We start from the raw sequence: 20,155 nt of genomic DNA on the forward strand, positions 1-20,155 counted from the left end.
GAAGGGCTGGAAAACTGCCTGGTGGAAAAGGATCTGGAGGTGTTGGTTGACAGCCGGCTGAACATGAGCCAGCAGTGTGCCCAGGTGGCCCAGGAGACCAATGGCATCCTGGCCTGTATTGGAAATCATGTGGCCAGCAGGGCAAGGGCACCTGTACTTGTCACTGGTGAGGTGTCACCTGGAACCCTGTGTTCACTTTTGGGCCCCTCACTGCAGGGGGGACACGGAGGGGCTGGAGCGTGTCCAGAGACGGGCAATGGGGCTGGGGAAGGGGCTGGGGCACAAGTCTGACGGGGAGCGGCTGAGGGAGCTGGGGATGTTCAGCCTGGAGAAAAGGAGGCTGAGGGGGGACCTTGTCGCTCTTTGTTGGAAAGAAAGCTGTAGGAAGGTGGGGATCAGTCTCTTCTCCCAAGTAACAAGCGATGGGACAAGAGGAAATGGCCTCAAGTAGCACCAGGGGAGGTTTAGGCTGGATATTAGGAAAAATTTCTTCACTGAAGGGGTGGTCAAGCATTGGAACAGGCTGCCCAGGGAGGAGGTGGAGTCACCATCTCTACAGGTTTCTCAAAGACATGTAGATGTGGCACTTAGGGACATGGTTTATGGGCAGACTTGACAGTGCTAGGTTAATGGATGATCTTAAGATCTGTTCCAACCTAAACAATTCTATGATATATACAGTGTATTTTTAGTAAAGTTCAGCCAACTTTTAAGAAGAACACTTCTGTAAAACTACATTATTACTTTGTTTTCTTCTGCAAATTGTTAATATTTTATTATTTTTTTCTTATTTTTTCTTTCCTTAACAGATGACCCTAAAGTGATTGTTGCCAACCTTACAGTAAGTATTTAGAATTGGGAATCTATACTGAACTGTTCAATTCACATCTTCCTTTGGAGCATTAATCAGCATTCTCTCCTCACTCTTTAGGCAGGAAAACCAACCACTAACATGAATAAAGAGTGTTAAATGGTGGTCTTCATGAGTACAGATTAATGTTTGTCATAAATTCCACTGTTTGCTGCTGTAGTAGCTGTTGTAAAGTTTTTGGGCAGTGTGGAGCCAGAATCTCTCCAACTGTGTTGACTCCGAGTTGAGCCTATTCATTCCTTCAGGAAGGGAAAGTAATCTTTCAGGGTAAATATTTTACTAGCACTTTGAAGATGCTGAAAAAGTTAATTTGATAGACTTCAGCTATAACCTTGCTTTTAATGGAAAAGAAGTGTTTAAAATAAAAGCTGATTTTAAAAAAGTACCAAGTTTTATAACCAGATGGCTTTAAATATATTTGCACATGAGTTGTATTTTGAACATTTCAGCTTTTCTCTGAAACCTAAGCTTTGGTCCACTTAGAATAAAATTCTTCATTCATGAGCTAGGTAAGTGTGATGTTTTGCATGATGCTTTCAAAAGGGCTGTCATGAGAATGAGGCTTTCCAAATAAGTCTTTGAATAATTCCCTGGGCCCTGGTCTTATCTAAATACTGCACAGAGAGGGCTGGACCATGTGCTCTGGATGTACACTTTATTTTCAAGACATCATCAATAATGTCCTTAACAGCTTGATTGCTACAGTTCAAGGTTTTATGTGTGTCTAAACTAACTGACAGCAGTGTCATTTGTAACCATTTATTTTTCAGTGCAGAAAGCCAGACCAGCACTTCAAGCCTTACTTGAAACAGCATCTGCCTAAACGCTTGCACTACGCTTACAACCGAAGAATTGAGGATGTCCATTTACTGGTGGATCGCAAATGGCATGTGGCAAGGTAAATTCTTGCTTTTGCTTCCATCCCAATTTTCAGCCTGTTTTTTTCTGAGGAAAAGAGACACCTGGGACTGCCCTGTCTGTCAGCATCCCGCTGCTCTACCCCATGAACAAGAGAAGTTTTGAACTCCTGGTGAGGTTCAATAGTATTTGGTGCAGGGGATGTGGCTCAGAATATAAAATTGTTTTAAAATTTGGGAAAATCAGTAGCTGGATAGAGGGCAGAAACCTAGATTGGTTTCCTTAAGCAGCTCTGTGGATTTTGACTGATTGATTAGTTCAAATATAGAAGCTGATAAGCTTTTTTTAATAAGGTACAAGCTTATTCCAACTGGGAACCAGGGAATATGGGAGGAAGGGAAAGGCACATGTGACCCTGGCATGTTAGGGAACAAGAGGCTGAGTGGATGCAGTGGGTGAATGGAAAGCAAATGGGGATATTGGCAGAGTGGGTGAATGCCTGAGAATGTGTGGAAGGGTATGACAGGGTGACCATCAAAGTGCCAGCAGCATATTGTGTTGCAAAAGAAATCCACAGAAAACCAGAATGCTTTAGCTCAGAGAAAACCCTAGTTTGCGTTGTTTTTCTCCATATGGCTTTGAATTTTCAGTTATAAAATACAGGCAACTTTTAATATTCTTAGCTAAAAATCAAGCAAAAAACCAAGTTGGCATACATATGTATAGAGTGAACAGGAGAGGAGTAGCCTTTATGCATGAATCGTGCACCTCTTTCTGGTTTAACGTATATTATTTTTCTTGCTTTGATCTTTTGACACATGTTGTATATTACAGTATGAGAACGGCTGGGTCTTTATGCATAAAATGACTCAGTGGTTCTTGGAAGATGACACAGCTTTTGGCTCACGGTAGTCTGTTAGGAGCTTTAAATTATGGTAGGGTTTTTTGCCCATATAGCTGCCAGGCAAACACACGGTGTGTTGTAAGTGCCTTTTGACATCTGTGCTTATCTTTCCATGAATTATGCAAGGATCGCTCTGCTGAAGCAGTGAATGAGAAATCCCAATTGCTTTCTTGCATAACTCCACTAGCTGGCTGGCTGGCTGCCCTGTGCAGTTTCTGTGGCTAGGGTTCATGTACATTTCAAAGAATCACACTCTGAGTTTTAGGCCTATAAAAGTTCAGCTTTGATAATTTTACTGGAACTGATGGGATGGCCCAAGCTAATTTACATTTAGTATTTTCTTATTAATTACGTTGGACTTTCTTTGGCTTACATATTTCTCAGTTTTTCTGGAATCTCATTCACCAATGATTTGTTCGTTAATGTAGCTGTAATTCGTTGTATATTCACAGCCAGAGAAATGCTAGTTACAGACCTGACTGCTGTATGTCTAGTAATTTACAAGGCCAAAATCAAACTTGGGCTGAGCATCATTTTATTGCAGATGAAGATATTAACTTGTAGGTTAATCTGGTCCACTTTATGTATTGCCTGCACATGGCCTTCATAAAACTGTAAAAAAAGTACTCTGGAACAAGCTGGTAATTATAATTGCTGTGACACAATACTTTTTTCCACATACTTTGTAAAAAAAAATACTCAGTAACAAGCAGATAATTAGCATTCCTATGAAATAGCACTTATTTTCTCAGCTGTCTATCTTCATTACAATATTTCTTTTTTCCCTCTAGCTTTCTTTTTGCTCCCCATTTTGTTTATTGGTGGAAAGCAAACAGGTGAAAGCATGTTACAGCATTGTATCATGTTTGCCGCATTGTAAGTGCTTTCTTAGAAGGCTCTGTTAGCCTTTTGAGGATTAGAAGAGTATGGCCCAAAATACCTCCGGTCTGTAGGAGATGATGTGATATGGCAAAGTCTGAGAAAGTAAGTAAATAGATGCTAAGGTTGTTATCAGTGAGTAATAGCAAGAGCTGACTCTCAGGTTTGCACCCTCTTATAGTGGGAGCAGAGGGAGAAACACCTGGGGTTGCTGGATGAGCCTGCAGTCCCCACTACTGCTATTCAAGAAAGATAAGCAATGCACTACTTTGTAACCTTATCCCCCCTGCCCCCAAAGTACATTGTCAGGTCAGCCACCATAACTACACCTTTGAGGAAATCTTCTCATACTTCTTCCATTTAGGAAAGCTATGGATGTTTACAAGAAACCAACGGGAAAGTGTTTCTTCCATGGAGATCATGGCTACGACAACAAGATAAACAGCATGCAGGTATGAGCAATGGAGTAAACTTTGTGGGAAGGTCATTGAAGGCAGAAGAAATTGGAGGTCTCTAAAATGTAAATATTTATGTAAAAAACCCTTTTAATGATAATCTTTTTTTTTTTTTAAAGACTGTCTTTATAGGTTATGGCCCTACATTCAAATACAAGACAAAAGTACCTCCTTTTGAAAATATTGAACTTTACAACGTAATGTGTGGTAAGCTATGTCCTTGAGAAATTACAAGGAAACATGCTATTTTGGATAAAAGAGCTTAATTTAAGCAACTGTGAGCTCATACCCTGACTGACCATCCCAGTGTCCCTTCCACAGTCTCCCTTTCCCAAGCACTTGCCTTTTGGCCAGGAGGGCTGAAGTCACTTCTCAGGGGCCTGAGTTTGCTCTGCTCTAGCAGATGGCCAGTAAAGGGGATTACCATAGTTTTGCTGTGTGCAGCTTGGCAGAGATTGAATACACACCACTACAGAGCATGGTGTACGAAGGAGGTTGCTCTTCAGAGACTGCTTCTGCATCTGCATGTCTCATGAGCACCTCGGGGACATCGCTTAGTTTTGTATGGCATCACCTGGTATGATTATGTTTCTTGAACTGGTAACTGCAGCTGTGAAGAAGAATGTATACAGATGTACATTAGGATCTTTTTTTAATACTGATTTTTCCAGGGCAATAAAACTTTCAGCCCAAAGTGTAATTATTTTTTTTTTTAAAAAAAACATTATTTATCTCTTATCTATAAAGCAAATGACTAATAACGCTGTGTTCCAGATGGTTGGTGTAAGGTCAGCACACTGACAGTAGGTGCGCACTGGAAGCTGCAGGAGTAGTTACAATGAAACTGTTTTCCAGTGTCTTGATGCAAGCTAACCTTCTAACTAAAGGCTGTCATACTATTCAGGCAGCATTTGCAATTTTACAATTTGGACAAAAGGTTAGCATTTTTATTACATTAAAAGCATACATTAACATGTTGTGGCTGTAAACAGTATTGCAAATAATTGTATTGGCTCAGTAGAGGTGCTGCTGAATACTTGTTTGCAAATCTAACCATCATTCGTTTCTGGTGGTTTCATAGATCTGCTTGGATTAAAGCCTGCTCCCAATAATGGCACCCATGGAAGTTTAAACCACCTGCTGAGAGCCAACGTTTATAAACCAACTGTGCCAGATGAAGTTGCTAAACCACTCTATCCTGTTGCTCTACCTTCTGCATCAGATTTTGATATAGGATGTACATGTGATGATAAGGTAGGTGTTCAGGATTTGCTGATGCTTCCACTATTAGCAGTAGTTGCCTAGTAATGTTGTAGCCTTTTTATCTATTTTGAGAGGGGTTGATCTGTAAGAATTCCCCAGATCCTTCCTGTGAAGCGTTTGTGCCCTTTTAGAATAAGCCAGGTTTGGATGGGACTTTGAGCAACCTGGTCTAGTTGAAGATGTCCCTGCCCATGGCAGGGGGGTTGGAACTAGATGATCTTTAAGGCTTCTTCAAACCCAAGCCAAACCATTCCTTGATTCTATGAATTACAGCTTGTCGTAAAACAGGAAACAAAAAACTGTCAGTGTTTTATAGCTTTAGTTTTGTTTTGCTAGATGCCTAGTAAAACAAGGTGTCAGAATGCTCCAGTGATCCTAATCTTGTCCCTTTTTTCTCTTCTTGAGAAGAACAAGTTGGATGAACTCAACAAACGCTTTCATGTCAAAGGAACAGAAGGTAAGAGCCTGGTGCCTCAGTTCATAAAAGCTATTTTTGTTTTATATTGCAAGTTTCTTTGTGTCATTTATACCAGAGAAACTCCTGTTTTGGTTTAGGTAATGTATAGTAAAACATCTTTTCAAATAACTGTCAAAATAGCACATAGATATATATGAGATACATGGGCAGGATTAAGTGCTGCTTCCATTAGGGAGTGAACATGCACAGTGTCTTTTGTTGTAACTGGGACTAAAGTGTCATCCAAAGTGCTGAGTTTTAGTTCTTTCTTTTAATCACCTTTAGGATGCTTAATCTCTGCTGTGCAAGTGGAGAGTTGAGGCAAGGGGAGGGTGCATGAGGCAGTGCTCCATTCAACCACAAGCTATAAGTGGGGTAAAAAACAGAGACCACATCTGCAAACTGTATTTTACCAGTATTGTTCCGGCTTAGGTTTCACCAGGTCAGTGGTAAAAAGTATGGTACAGCTGCTTTAACAATCCCTGATTGGGTCTTTAATGCTTGGGTTTTAAGGTGCATGGTATCCACCGAAACATGGGATATGAAACAAATGCTCTGCTGGTTCAGGGATGCTTAGTCCATTTCTGTCCCTCATCAGCATTCAAGTCAATGTTACACCCAGGAGAAAGCATCCCCTGCTCTCCTGGACACTAGTTCTTGCACCCTCCCCGCTGTATGGCAGCACTGACTTCGTGTGGCTGCACTCTCAGCTGCATCGGGGCTGTGGTCCAGGTTAAAACCAGCAATAGGACCAGAGGGGAGGGGATGGGAACTGCATTTTTGAACAGTTATGCTGAGTGAAAGGCATGCCAAAGCAGAGCTTTACTTCTTACAGCCCTGATCCAGTTTAGACCACCCCGCTCACCAATTGTCCAAATTGGCAAATTCTGAAGCTTTAAGTTTAGACATGGACTTTTTGAGACACTTCATATTGCTCAGATGACTAAGGAGATTTTAGAAATTCTCTTGGGAAGCTGCTACTTCAATTTTTTTGCTGTGAACAGGCAATGCAGCTTATCTTTTAGTTTCTAGCGGTGAAACTATTCCTTTTCTTTGTGAGTTAAATTGCCTTTCTGCAGCTTTCATATTGTTAAACTTGAATATATTGTCCACTTAGTGAACAGCTACTCCCTGCTGAGGCAATTTCTGGCATCAGGAAGAAACACTCTCATCATTGTCTCAACATCTTTATTTTCATTTAAGGTTTTGATGCTTCTTCCTTCAGTAGTATAAAAACTGTACTTTTGATGTATTTTAAGATACAAACATTTAAACCAATTTTACTTGCTTGTTTGTAAGTTAAGTGGAATGAAGTGGCCCTTATCTAAACAACAAAAAGTTCTGCTATGTGCAAGTTATTTTGTTGTATTTTATGACAGGCTGTGGCACCTGTTCATAAATCTTCCTGTGTTTAGTTGGTAATTCCTTTTTCCTGCATGGTGCACCACACATATTTAGCTGATGATGATACACACATGCAGAAGAAAAAGATGCTTCAGCTTCTCTTGAATAAAGCAAATTTGTCTTTGTCCCTAGACATGCCTTTTTCTACTTTTCATTCTTGTTTCCTACAAAAATATCCTCTATTTGGACTCAGGCACTAATAAACCATGTCCTTCCAGGTTAAATGCCTATCTGTGTACAATGTTAGGCTGCTTCCCTTGTTTCTTTGTTTTGATTTCCCAAAGCAAGCCAAGCCTATTTCCCAAACGGTTAATCAGAATCAACGAACTGTGCAGCACAATGCAAGATTAGCCAGGAAATTTATTTTTCTTCTCTCTCTTTCAAAGATATTTTTGTCTTTTTATAAGCAAGCTTGTCAGAGGTACCTAGTGACATTCAACCATATCGCCAAGACAGAAGAAAAGCAAGTTTTGCAGAGTTGAAGGTTGGGGTTTTTTTAGCTAAAGTTAGGAAGTTCTTTTTTTGTTTGTTTATTTTCTTTGATCTAGCTGATAGAAAATAGCACATCAGTCTTCAGAACATCATCTGTATCAGCCAAGTGGGAAAAAATACTCTTTTAGTGAGTAACTACTTATGCCTCCCTTTTGAGAGGGATGTTACCATAGGAAGGAGAGAAAAAACATAAGAAGAAAGAGTGGCAGGATAGGATAGGGGCTGATGGAAACCTGCAAAAAAGTGCTTATTACCTCATGTGTGACTGAGATGTGGACACAAAGTTCTTGTGGAGTCTTCTGTGTTTGGAGAAACACCCTTTCTCCATGCTATGACCCCAACAAGCTTTCAAGTACAGAAGGGACTTTTAACCTCAGTGTGTTGTGAGCCTGGAATAGGGATCTCGGCCAAAGCTATTGAAGAACTGCTGCTCTCTCTATTACAGGATTTCCTTAGCAGTTATTCAGGGTCAGCATCCCATTAAGGAGCACTGTAAAATCAGCATGTGTTGGAGTTGGAAAGCCGACCCCTGGTTTTTTTCATCTTTAAGGTTTTCAGTAATAAATGCAAATGTAATTTCTTCTGATATGTAGAGAAGCATCTTCTGTATGGGCGCCCCGCAGTGCTGTACCGCACAAAATACAATATCTTGCATCACCATGACTTTGAAAGTGGCTACAGTGAAACATTCCTGATGCCTCTCTGGACATCCTACACTATTTCCAAACAGGTTAGTGCTATCTTTGTTCTTGGAAAAGTACTTAAAAAATCCTGGGGAAATCTGTTCTGTACCTGAACTTTTAAAGTCCTAAAACTCCCCTTCCATGGGTAAATTTTTGCACCAGAAATTACATCATATACCATTGTAAACAATACCAAATCTGTTTGTTAAGGAGAAAATAATTTTAAGGCAGAAGGGACGTATATTTCTTTTCCTGTTTTCATTTTCTTTCTAAGTTTTGCTGAGTGGGGATTTGTTTTATTATGATGGAATAATCAGTGACTTCAGTTGAATTATTTCCCATGGTGATTGCTACCTGAAGGAGGGGCTCTGCAGCAGACACAGGAGCAGGATTTGGTTGTACAGCTGGGTGGTTTGTTTTACTCTACACAAGACCTTCCATGTAATCTGTTGACTATATAAAATAATCTTCTTTTAGCTATTGATGCTGGAATCACTTTTCTTGTCATTTCTATGTTCCTCAATGCAGGCAGAGGTATCAGGTGTTCCTGAGCACCTGGCCAGCTGTGTGAGGCCTGACCTCCGCATTTCTCCAGGAAACAGCCAGACCTGTGCAGCCTACAGAGGCGACAAACAGCTCTCCTATGGCTTCCTTTTTCCTCCTCGTAAGTTCAGCTAGCTTTGTAATACCTAGAGGTTTCGTAATTTTCTTTTTTTGTTAGGGAAAACCTTAGCTGTGAAACACACACTACCACCCCACTCACCCCTCCAGATATAAACAGACTAAGCATTTTTTTGAGATTGTTGGGAAAGAATATATGTAGGAATGGTTTAATTTCCCCCTGCTACAGGGTGATTTCTTCCTCTGTGATGTCTCCTCCTCAGAGGAGCCACTCCGGCACCAGTGTCATGTATGGGCCCAATGGGATGGATACATTATTCTTGCTGCACTTTCTGAGGACCCAAGAGCCCAGTGCCACAAGCTGCTATCACGGTTGTGCTCCAGACTGGTGCCTGGCTTAGTTTAGTTCATAAAAATAAAAGGTGAATGAAGAATTGCACGGTGTAGGAGTACAAGCTATAAGGTAGTCATCAAAAGCTGGCCCTTTAAAGACTGCAGATAGATGCCAACTTATATGAACTGGGAATCTAGTCAGAGTTTTAAATTCAAACAGCAGTAAGATAAATGTATATTTAATTTATAAATCCAAATTAGAATCTCGCATACTGTTAAAATATCTACTGTCCTATAGAAATAAAGCTAGTAGAAAACCGATGTAATTGTGTGCCCTGGATTCTCCTGATGCAGTTACATTGGTTCCGTCTTCAAGCAATGATTCTCTAGGATTAGTAAATGTTCAAGGGACACAACTGTCTCACATTTATGAACTTCATTGCTCTGCTTTCCTTGCTCAGTGGCTGAAATATTTCTGATGGATTTTTGATATGGCATTACTGGTGCAAAGGCTTGCTCAGAGCTAGAAGACAATCCAATACTCCACTCTCTGGAAATTGTTTGCCTCTTTTGTAAAAGCCTGCAGAACAGCTCTCTGACTTTTAAGACTGCAAAAGTAGATGAGCTAGAAAAATATTTCGAACTGATTGACAGTTGACGAAAAGATAATAGCCCTACTTCCATGTTCAGATGTCACATTATAGTCAAATTTTATGCATATACTGTGCACTTCTGAATATAGTATTCAGATTGTTGTTTAGATTACACTATTCCCTTTGGTTAATCTCTGAATCCATTTTCCAAAACATTTTTATATTATTTGAATTTCTGATATTTCATCTTACTAATATATTTCTGTTCTATTGTTTTCAGAATTAAGTTCCTCTGCAGAAGCAAAATACGATGCTTTTCTAATAACAAATATAATTCCAATGTATCCTGCCTTCAAAAGTAAGTGCCCTTTCCATGGCTTTACTTCTCTTTCCCAACATGTTTGGCTTTTTTGGTTTGTTTGGTTGGTTTTTAATATGTGTGTTGGACCATGGAATGAATTGATGGGAGAAGTTTAGAACATGAAGTTCAGTTACCTGTAGCCAGCAGATAATACCTGTGGGCACTTGTATAGTTCTAGGTATGGGCAGGCAAAATACCACAAGCAAGGCTTAAGTTTTAAGAAAGATTTATTTTCCTCAGTGCTGGGCTAAGATAAGAGCACTTTTTGCTTTGTGCCACAATAATTCAGTTTGTGCAAAACCATTCAGATTTTGTCTGTAGCCCAAGCTAGTGCAGAACATACTTAGGCAACATTGTTTTTACTTCTCAACTGGAGCCACCTGGGAGTGTGCACTTAGCATGTAGTTCAGGGGCAAGTGATTATTTTTTGGTTTTCTATCTGTGCCCTTAGAGGGAGACCAAACATATTTATTACCTATAAAGAAAAAGGAAGAGGAAACCAATTTATGGAAAATGAGGAATGACTTAAACCTGGCTGAAACTTACAGTGCTGCAGGGTTATAGTATTAACGTTTCTTTTGTCTGCACATCCCTTCTGTCTCTAGTACTGCCAAGAGGTAGGAAAACCATCAGACTATTCTGGTGGCATTTTTGGCTTGGCAGGAATTGAGAAGCCTTGGAAGAATCTCAAGAGCCTGTTCTTGTGAGATTTCCAATTCAGATTTTAGGCCAGAGAGGTTTGGATAAACATCAAAGCCTATGGGGAGGTTTTTTCTTTTTAACCAGAAGAGTGTTTTTAACTGAAAAGGCCTCTGAGTAGGACAAGTGGTGATGTTTGCTGGAAATTTGAGCAAAGGCACTTAACTGATTACAGAGTGCAAAATTATTGGGGATTTCCCACTCTCAAATCACTTCATAAAAGTCCTCTTTATGCTAATGTTAGTCTAAGCAAATTAGCTGAGATGCTAATCGCAGGAGAACAACCCACCACTAGCAGCTCATTTTGTCTAGCAGCGTTCCTCTTCATCACAAGTGCGTGAAGAATTCCCTGAGAACAAGTGCTGGAACTGACATCGTTCTTGGGGAATTACGAACCACTACATGTGTGCAGGTTGCGATGCTAAGAGCTGATTATAAGCTTGTTATATGGAGCTTTTCCCACAACAAGGAAAATACGAGGTGGCAGTTTTATGCCATGCTGGCTTTGGTGGCAGTGCTGGCTGTAGAGGCACCCCCCCCACATGCACACTTTGTTGTTTTTTTTTAAATTCACTGTCTCATCCCATCCCCCCAGGCAAGAATACTGTATCTGTTTCCTATAGTGAGTCTGACTTAAGGAGCTGCAAGATAATGCCCCTGGGCTGGCAGTGCTGTCTTAACGTGGGCTGCAGTGGGAACCTGAGTGGGGAGCTGATTCAGCTGGAAAACTCAAGGGGGGAGAAAAAAGCTTTCTTTTGGGGGCTATTTTTATTGTTAAGGCTGATGTATTGGAGGAGCAAGGAGCTGGGGGAGTGGTACTGCCAAGTGGCCGCCGCAGCTGACGCTCTTATTAGAGCATCAGCTCAAGCAAGGGAGTGCATGTGGCGCTGAGCAGCCTCAGGACAAGGCATACTGGGGGGGCTCGCTGAGGCTGGTGTTGACATCAGTGCCCATGAACCGTGAACTTGATGGTCTGAGCTGGTAGGACAAAAGTTAAACTTCTAGGGGTCGGAGATATTTTATTTGTTATTTTGTATTTGTCTGACACTTCTGTTAGTGTTAAAGTAAACGGAAAAAGAAGGAAAAGAATTATGTAACTGGAGATCCCAGTGTGTTTCCAGCCTCTGCAAGCATCTTGTTACCGTTGAGGAGGGCGTGGTGGGAGAAAGAATGCCATGCTCTTCCCAAAAGTTGCTGTAATGAAATGCCACGCCTCAATTTGGTCATCCTTGACAGCACTTAATTTAAAAGTTAGACATTTTGTAGCCAAGGAGAATTTAACTGGAAGACTATGACCTTTGTATTTCCCTTTCTTTTAAAATGTTTGGGTTTTGCTTTTAATCACAGTGCTGTTTCCTTTCTAGAATTAACCCACACACACAACTACAGCACCATTCCCTGTAACTAGATAAGAAAGACAAAGGAAGTGTTCACAGGGGCACCAAAAGCATGTGAATAGTTGTTTCTAGTGCTTGGTGAAGGAACAGCAGGCTGTCTGTGCAATGTCTATGGCAATGCCAGCCTGGGAGTGGTACTGTGTATTTCCTTTATCAGTGGTTGGGGTAAAAGAATCCATAGAGAACAAAGACATGTGAATAGGCTTTATTGACCAAACTGAATGAAGCTGCAGTAAATCTGTAATGCTTAGTGTTTGATTTCCCCTACAATTGCTTGAATGATGTCCACTGGGTTTTTATTTTGAGGGGGGAAAAAACATTGTTTATAATCTTGAAGTGTTTTGACTTAATCAAATTTTGGTGTATTTTATTTTTTGTTGCATTTTTTTTTTTTTTTTTATTTCCCCCCTCCTTCCCCACAGAGGTATGGAACTATTTCCAAAGGGTTTTGGTGAAGAGATATGCCACTGAACGAAATGGAGTCAATGTTATAAGTGGACCAATCTTTGACTATGACTATGATGGTTTACATGACACACCTGACAAAATAAAACAGTAAGAGTTGGGGGGGGTTGTTTGTTTTTTTTGTTTGTGGTTTTTTGTTTGTTTGTTTGTTTAACTGGTTTGCTGTTGCTTCTGTTAATGATGGCTTTATCTTAAATGAGTCATTATCTGCACATTATTTGGTTTTTGGGAGAAGATATAATTTTCCTGCTCCTTCTAAAATTATTGTTCCTCAAGACTGAATGCCCCTGTAAGTAGTACAGTGGTAAAAATGAGGAAATGGCAATTCAGCTGGTAACTGTTCACCTTGGCTTGGAAATTAAGTGTTCATTCATCCTTAAGATGAAGTTGAATTATGTTCCAAATAACCTGTTTTCTCTAAAATTGTCTAGAACTTAAGAGTTGACAACTGGACACCAGAGAAAACCATAGCAGTACTGTTGAGTTAGATACTCATGTGTTTTGTTAATTCAGTAATGCTTTCTGTCTATGCCCCTGAACTGAAGAAGCCTTTCAGCACTGGTGTGAGGTATTTCTGTAGCACAGAAGACATGAGTTAATTGAATGCTCATTTTCAGATAGCGTTTAGGAATCAAACACACTTCAGCAACATACATGCGGCCTCACGCATAGCAAGGAAAGACCATGCTGTTTGTGTAACCTTCTTTCAAAAAAGTTTAATCATTTGTGGATAAATGCTTGCTTTATTTCCCCAGGTTTGTGGAAGGCAGTGCCATCCCTGTTCCTACTCATTACTATGCCATCATAACCAGCTGCTTAGATTTCACTCAGCCAGCTGACAAGTGCGATGGACCACTTTCCGTTCTCTCATACATCCTTCCCCACCGGCCTGACAATGATGAGAGCTGCAATGTAAGTTCTGCTGCACTACTGTAATCCTGTGGTAAATATATCCCTGGGACATGTGAAACCCCCTTACTATTGGCCACTAGTGCTCAACTGATATCTTGAATGAAAGGACAGGATAGTGAGTCTGTTAAGTGTCACCTCCAACTCATTAGACAAAAGCACTCCTCCATGATATCAAAGAAAATATGAAACTATTACTGCACCTAAATTGTCTGGAAGAACTGACATACAGTAGGTTGGAAGTAAACAACCTGTAAGCTTCTACCGTTTGGCAGACACTGTCAGTGTAACTTCAGAACAGAGCTGGGGGAGGTTGTGTGCATAGTCGTATTGTGCTGGCAGCCAGCCTGATGTTTTTATTGAGGTCTGTTTCCATATGCAGGTACAATACACTCTGTCTTCTGTGGCAGTCTGGGTGCATCTGATAGCACGATTACATCCAACCCACACAGTATTACAACTATATGCTAAAACCTGCCAAGGGCAGAATGCCAGTTTGTGCTCTTTCCAGATGTTCTTGATTCAAGGGAAAAGTGTGGGTTCTTATTAACAGAGATGACCAGACACCCTCCTGGTTCCTTTCCTATCTTCCTTTAGGATGCAAGATCCTGTAGTGTAAGGATCTTGGTGAAGTTCAAAGGCTTTGGTCTGGTCAGCTTCGCAGAAAGTAACGCACACTCGACAGCTGGTCGTGTGGCAGGAGAGCGGTCAGGTCCCCACGGGCTCTGATGCTCTGCAAGGACAGCAGTCCTCCCAGGCAGCTGTATTTAGGCTTGTCCTTCCGTCTGAACTTGTTCTCCCATTACACAACTGTGCGGATTCCTGCACACAGACGCTTCACTATAGGCTGCCAGGAGACCATTTCCTGAATGAACGCATTAATATCATGAATTTCGTATTGGCACAAAAAGTTAAGACTCCTGTTCCAGCTACAGGCAGAAACAGTCATTCCAACTCTGTACACAATTCACCTGGAACACTGTTTCTTTCTCATTCATCACACATCGCCTGCTTTCAGGTCCCTCTTTCTAAAACCATGCTTTTGGAGCAGTATCCCTCTCTTGCAGGTCTGGCTCCCCCTGTTTAGACTCTTAAATGCTTTGGGCAGAGATGTCTTCACCAAAAGTCTCACAAAGTCCTACATACATTTTATCATGGTTTTTCTGCTTTCCTGTTAATTAAGATCCAGTTGGTGATCCGGAGGTTACTAAACTGGCAGTTATTAGTGCCTCTGCCCTTGTATCTCTGCCCATACGTACTTTTATGACAAAGTCAGGGTTTTTTCCCCTTCCTACATTTGCAGGTCATAGTCCTCTTAAACTGCTGTTTAGAATCAAACTATTTAGAATAATGGCCTCTTTTACTCTTCAATTTCTTATATTCCAACCCAGGCTTTTCTCTGTAGCTCATCCTATTTATGGTGATTGTGTTTACAGTTGTAGGAGGAACTTCAGCGCTACTATGAGGTCATAAGCAGATACTGGTCTATGCTTTTTAAATAGCAAAGAACCATTCCGAAAATGTAGCTCTTGAATGAGAATACAGTTAGGCAAAAGTCTGACATTCAAATACACTGTTAGTCTTACTTCTGCACATGGTGTTCCATTTTATTTGTTCAAAGAAATGATTGTGTAAAACCTCAGATGCTTCATGGATGAAATGCATGGGGTAAGGCAAGAATTTTTCTTCAACCTCTCCACAGCTTGCTTTTAAGATCTGAAGAAATATTAGCTTTCCCCCCACTCCGCTCTTGTTGTGCACACTTTCTTTCTCTTCACACAGCTGTTGGAGAACACCACTACTCTTCTCATTTTAATTTGTTCCATTTCCAAACTGTGTTTATTCATGGTGAGGTTATACCCATTTATTCTTGTGTCAACATTTTTCTATGGCTTAAATAGCCCTTCACTAGGCTTCTTTGGGATTTACCCTAGTGATGATTTATGATGATTCTCAAGGCGTATACTTTCCTCTATTCATGGGAGACCCAGGATTTTTTTGCTGCTTTTGTAAGAGAGGATGAGCATTTTAGTAGCCACCTTATGTATCTGTTCCAGTCTGGGCTGGGGTATTGCCTTTCTGCCTGCCTTTCTGCCTGCCTTTCTTTTTTAATCTGGAACATGAATGAGATAAAGTACTCCAGCTGAGATCTCAGTTTCTATTTACCTACATGTTTTCAACTGGTATTTTTTTCCTTCTAAGACTCACTGTACTATTGAGGTGAGACTAACCAGCACAGATGGAGAAAACTATCATTTAAAATGTAAATGTAATTTGTTTTTATGCAGTAATATAATATTATCTTAGCTGACCACTGTGTTTAATATCCTTGCTGCTGGACCTAAGGCTTCACAGGCCAGTTGAGGAATGGAAAAACTAAAACCTAGATATGGTGATTGATTTTCTGGGGTCCTGTAAATGCTGGTTTGCTGGACTTGGTTTAAACCAGCCTCGCAATCTTGTGATTTATTCATATTACAGAACTTTGCAAACTCTTAGGAGTCCTTCTTGTATTCAAAAAAGTGAGCTTTGTAGCAGTTGGACTTCCCTCTGAGCTCTAAAATGCACATTTCCTGCCCAGAAGGAAGGTCTGAAGACGACAAAAATGTCAGAGTGAGAGCATTTGCAGTAATGACACTCTTGAGGCCTGTTTGCAGACTAGCAACCTGATCAGCCAAGGGTGAGGGCTGAGGAGCGGGCTTCCTGTGGCCACGTGCTGCCAGGTGGCATTCCTGGAGCACAGCACTGCAGGTGAAGGCAAGGCATACTCCTTTCTTTTCCATCTTAATTTGCATCTTTCTTTTCATGTTCCAGACCTGGTCTGGGGCCTCGGGTTGCTAGTGACATGGAGAACAAAGTCAGTTTAGAGCTGAAAATGTCCAAAACAGACAAATACTGACTGGGTCATGGATGTTTTCTTTAGAGCAGCCAGCTATGGTCTAGCTGGTACTTCGTGTCCTCTCTGTGCAAACTATCAGGCTCACCCTCGTGGCCTCTGGAGGGTGACCCACTGTGTGGTCTGTGGCACATCTACAGTGTTGGGTAGGCTCTGGCGTTGCTGAAGCTTCGTTTTGATTGGTGAGAGGATCACTTTGTAGGAAGACCTCACCGAGACAGTCAGGAAAAGGCTCATTTTCCAGAGTAAGCCCAGAAACAGATTGTGATCATCAAGGTTTCCAGGTCACACTCCTGGAGTCCAAATGCCCAGAGGTACAACCCTCCCTTCCTAACGTGCTTCCCCAGCACTGGTGTAGACGTGCCAGCCAGAGAGGCCAAAGGGGGAAAAGTCCTGTTTGCTCTGTCCTTTTCCCACGTCTGCTCTCCCACTGTGCAGTCCTTGGGGCTGGCTGCAATGCTCATGGGACATGTTGCTGGGCTGGTTAACACGCTCGAACAGCCAGTAACTGCAGTGTTTTGCAGGGCTGATTTTCTGATGTGTGATTGAGTGACATTAGTTTGTAGATGGCTGCAACATGTATCGGAGCTGGGATAAAGCATGTAGCAGGAACAGTCCCCTAAGAGAGATTACACCCATGCGACCTGACCTCGATCACTCTTGCAGCATCACCTTCCTGATTTTTTTTTTTTTTTTCCCATATTGGGAAATGTTTAGTGAAAGTCTTTTTTCTATAAGTGAACAATATGTATGTTCCAACAACAGGATTTTACAGGTACCAACATAAACCATAGTCCCAACTGTGTAATGAATCATAATGGTCTCCTAAGAGTAAAGTGGAAAGATTAAAATAATACTGTGTTAGGTGGGGTGCTGGTCAGATTAAAATAATGTGTAAGCGTTCAGAGTTAAGCAGCCTGGAGTTTGGGCTTTGGTAATACACAACTGATTAATGTGGAGCTCTTTCTGTGAGATAAATTATGTAGTGACCACTTGATCTTAGCAATGGCAGTTCTTCTGGAACACCTGCAACATGAGGCCAGCTTTTCCTAGATGACTATGCTCATTGCCTCAACCCTGTCCTAATATGGGTCCAAAATAAAACTGTAGGGATCATCTTGCATGTTAAGTTTCTAATCTATTTTCTTGGGAGTTGTTTACCTTAGCTGTTCTTAGGGCACAGAGATTCTTCAAATGGACCCAATGTTTAGAAAAGTTGTGTTTGCTTTTGGAGCTGACTTTTGACATGGCATGTTATAAAACTTTTTTTTTCTTACGTTTCAGAGCTTGGAAGATGAATCAAAGTGGGTTGAAGATCTTCTTAAGATGCACACTGCACGTGTGCGTGACATCGAGCAGCTCACAAGCTTGGACTTCTTCCGAAAGACCAGTCGCAGCTACACAGAAATCCTCTCCCTAAAGACATACCTGCATACGTTTGAAAGTGAAATTTAGCTTTCTAACCTTACTCAGTGCATCCTTTTATCAACTGGTGTATATTTTTATATTGTTTTTATATTTATTAATTTGAAACCAGGACATTAAAAATATTAGTATTTTAATCCTGTATCAAATCTTAAATATTAAACCCTTGTGTCATTTGTTTTGTTTCTCTAATGTTTAATATAGGTATGTCTCTTGGTTTATTTAGTAGCGCTTGTAATACTGCAGCTTGAGTCCTTACTCAGAGCTTTTAAATGGTGCTGCAGGATTTGATATGTGCATCAAGGAAATACTAATTTCCCATGCTCCTTTACCACACTTGTAGTCCTGTACTGTGTATCAAAATACTGAACATGTAAAATTACATTCATTTACTGTTAACTATATGACAGACATATTTAAACCCTATAGACAAATAGCAACTTAAATATAATAAACCACACGTTCAGTTTTTTTTAATGTGTTCTGATTTCCTTTTACAGGGATATTCAGAGGGACTTGCGGGCAGCTGAGTGCTGCCAGATCTCTCTTATTCACCAGGCAGAACCCTCTCAAGAGCTTAGGTTTGCTGGTAAGAGGACTGCCAGGAGCCCAGGTGTCCTGCTCTGGTACTCAGCAGTGAGACCCTAAAGCAGATACCCACAGTAGTGATTACTGGTTAGGTTGTGCCTTAGGGGCATAGCTGGGAGAGGAGGTTTGTCAGTGTCATAAGCTACCAGCGGTACCCCTTGCTGAGGCCACTTGGCCCTGCTCTGGAGCTGTGGGGAGGATGCAAGGTGACAACATCTGCTATCACTAGTCGGGCTGTGTTACATCCCTTTTCCACCGATGCTGCTCTGGGCTGTTCCTGGGAATACCTGCCCCAATAATGTCCTTTGCTTTGCCTTTGAGGGGAAATGAGATAAGGCAGATGCTGAAGGAAGTGACATTGCTAAACACCCAACAGTGGGCTTTTAGCTGGGAGGAGAAAATCTCATCTTTGTTGTCTTGTTCTAGTGGCCAGAATCTGCGGAGTTTTCCCCTAATCTGAGTCTGAGGCTTAATGCCAGACGTTATTCTGAAAGGAACCCCCTTGGCCTGATTGCACCTGTGTAACTTCTGGTACTGTGAAGCCCATACAGTGCACATGATTTACAGCCATCACCTACCTGGTCAAGTGAGTCAAGTCTGTTGGTTACTGCTGTACAGTCACAGTCTCATAATCCTGGCAAGTCCCTACAAGTGACACTGATGCCACAGTCGCAGGCCAATGGAAGAGGCGCTGTTGTATACTGGTATCTAGATAATGGCCTGACTTGGTTTGTACAGTTTTTACAGAAGGCATATGGTATGGACCATTAGCGTTAGTGTAGTTAGGTGATGTAAAAGATAAATTATTGTTCAGAATGCCTCTTGAGGCTGAACTCGCTAGTGGCATTACTACAAAGCTGTTGTTTGGGGTTACAGATTGCCCTCTCCCTACCAAAGTGGTTTGTGTCTGTTTTCTCTTTGAGGATTGCAAATGGTGGAGGGAAGTGGGGAGGGCTGGAAAGGATCTCGGCCATGTACATAGACAAGTAGCCAGGTCTCCTAAGTAAAACTAATCTGGCAGAATTTAGCAACTTGCATCCCTGTAGCGTCCATCTAAGAGAAAGTAGTAAACCAGAATAAATCATGTTAGCACTGATGACAAAGTTCTTGTGACCAGTAGACAAAATTTTATTATTCTAGGTGCCAAATTCTGTTTAGATTAGAAGAGAACAAAATTTGGATGCTTTAAAATCCCCCCAAAATGTTTGGATGGAAATGCTAGTAACTGCACAAAGCTCTGGGAAACATCCTATTCTTGCAACTTAAAATTTGTCTCTTGTGGTTGTCTGGTAGCACAGAAATATTTTTCTGTAAGCTTTTGGCAGGGCTTCCTGCCATGATAAACTTTACATTCTTACATGTGCTACAAAGGGTATTTCCTCTGGATTTAAAACAGTTTTCAGTTAAGACCCTAATTCCTTCAACACTAGCTTTAGGGATGAATTAATGTGGTTGTTCATAAACTAAACTTGAGACCACCACTACTGTTTTGCTTTGACATTCATCTGTTGGTTTGTTTGTTTGTTTTAATTAAATGTAACAAATGATGTAATTATTTTATTTTCTCCCAAAATAACATGACATTTATACCAAAGGAACATT

The 20,155-nt window shown here is 41.0% G+C and overlaps 1 protein-coding gene across 6 annotated transcripts in view; it reads left to right on the forward strand.

Annotated features, from left to right (window-relative positions):
* Positions 1 to 18,436, forward strand: part of ENPP2 (ectonucleotide pyrophosphatase/phosphodiesterase 2) — a 76,686-nt gene extending 58,250 nt beyond the window's left edge. For 5 of the 6 annotated variants that reach the window (XM_027792096.2, XM_027792097.2, XM_027792098.2 and 2 more), the window contains 12 exons: positions 810 to 841; positions 1,642 to 1,769; positions 3,877 to 3,964; positions 4,087 to 4,174; positions 5,049 to 5,221; positions 5,636 to 5,687; positions 8,177 to 8,313; positions 8,795 to 8,930; positions 10,094 to 10,171; positions 12,693 to 12,825; positions 13,491 to 13,647; positions 17,825 to 18,436. In XM_027792096.2, coding sequence (XP_027647897.2) covers positions 810 to 841; positions 1,642 to 1,769; positions 3,877 to 3,964; positions 4,087 to 4,174; positions 5,049 to 5,221; positions 5,636 to 5,687; positions 8,177 to 8,313; positions 8,795 to 8,930; positions 10,094 to 10,171; positions 12,693 to 12,825; positions 13,491 to 13,647; positions 17,825 to 17,995 — 1,373 coding nt within the window. In that variant the 3' untranslated portion in view covers positions 17,996 to 18,436. The remainder of the gene's footprint in view (positions 1 to 809; positions 842 to 1,641; positions 1,770 to 3,876; positions 3,965 to 4,086; positions 4,175 to 5,048; positions 5,222 to 5,635; positions 5,688 to 8,176; positions 8,314 to 8,794; positions 8,931 to 10,093; positions 10,172 to 12,692; positions 12,826 to 13,490; positions 13,648 to 17,824) is intronic. The other variant, XM_005241198.3, reaches the window with a different exon arrangement.
* Positions 18,437 to 20,155: the final 1,719 nt, after the last annotated feature.

Source organism: Falco peregrinus, chromosome 3, assembly GCF_023634155.1.
Source record: "Falco peregrinus isolate bFalPer1 chromosome 3, bFalPer1.pri, whole genome shotgun sequence".
In the NCBI taxonomy this organism is placed as follows: Eukaryota; Metazoa; Chordata; class Aves; order Falconiformes; family Falconidae; genus Falco; species Falco peregrinus.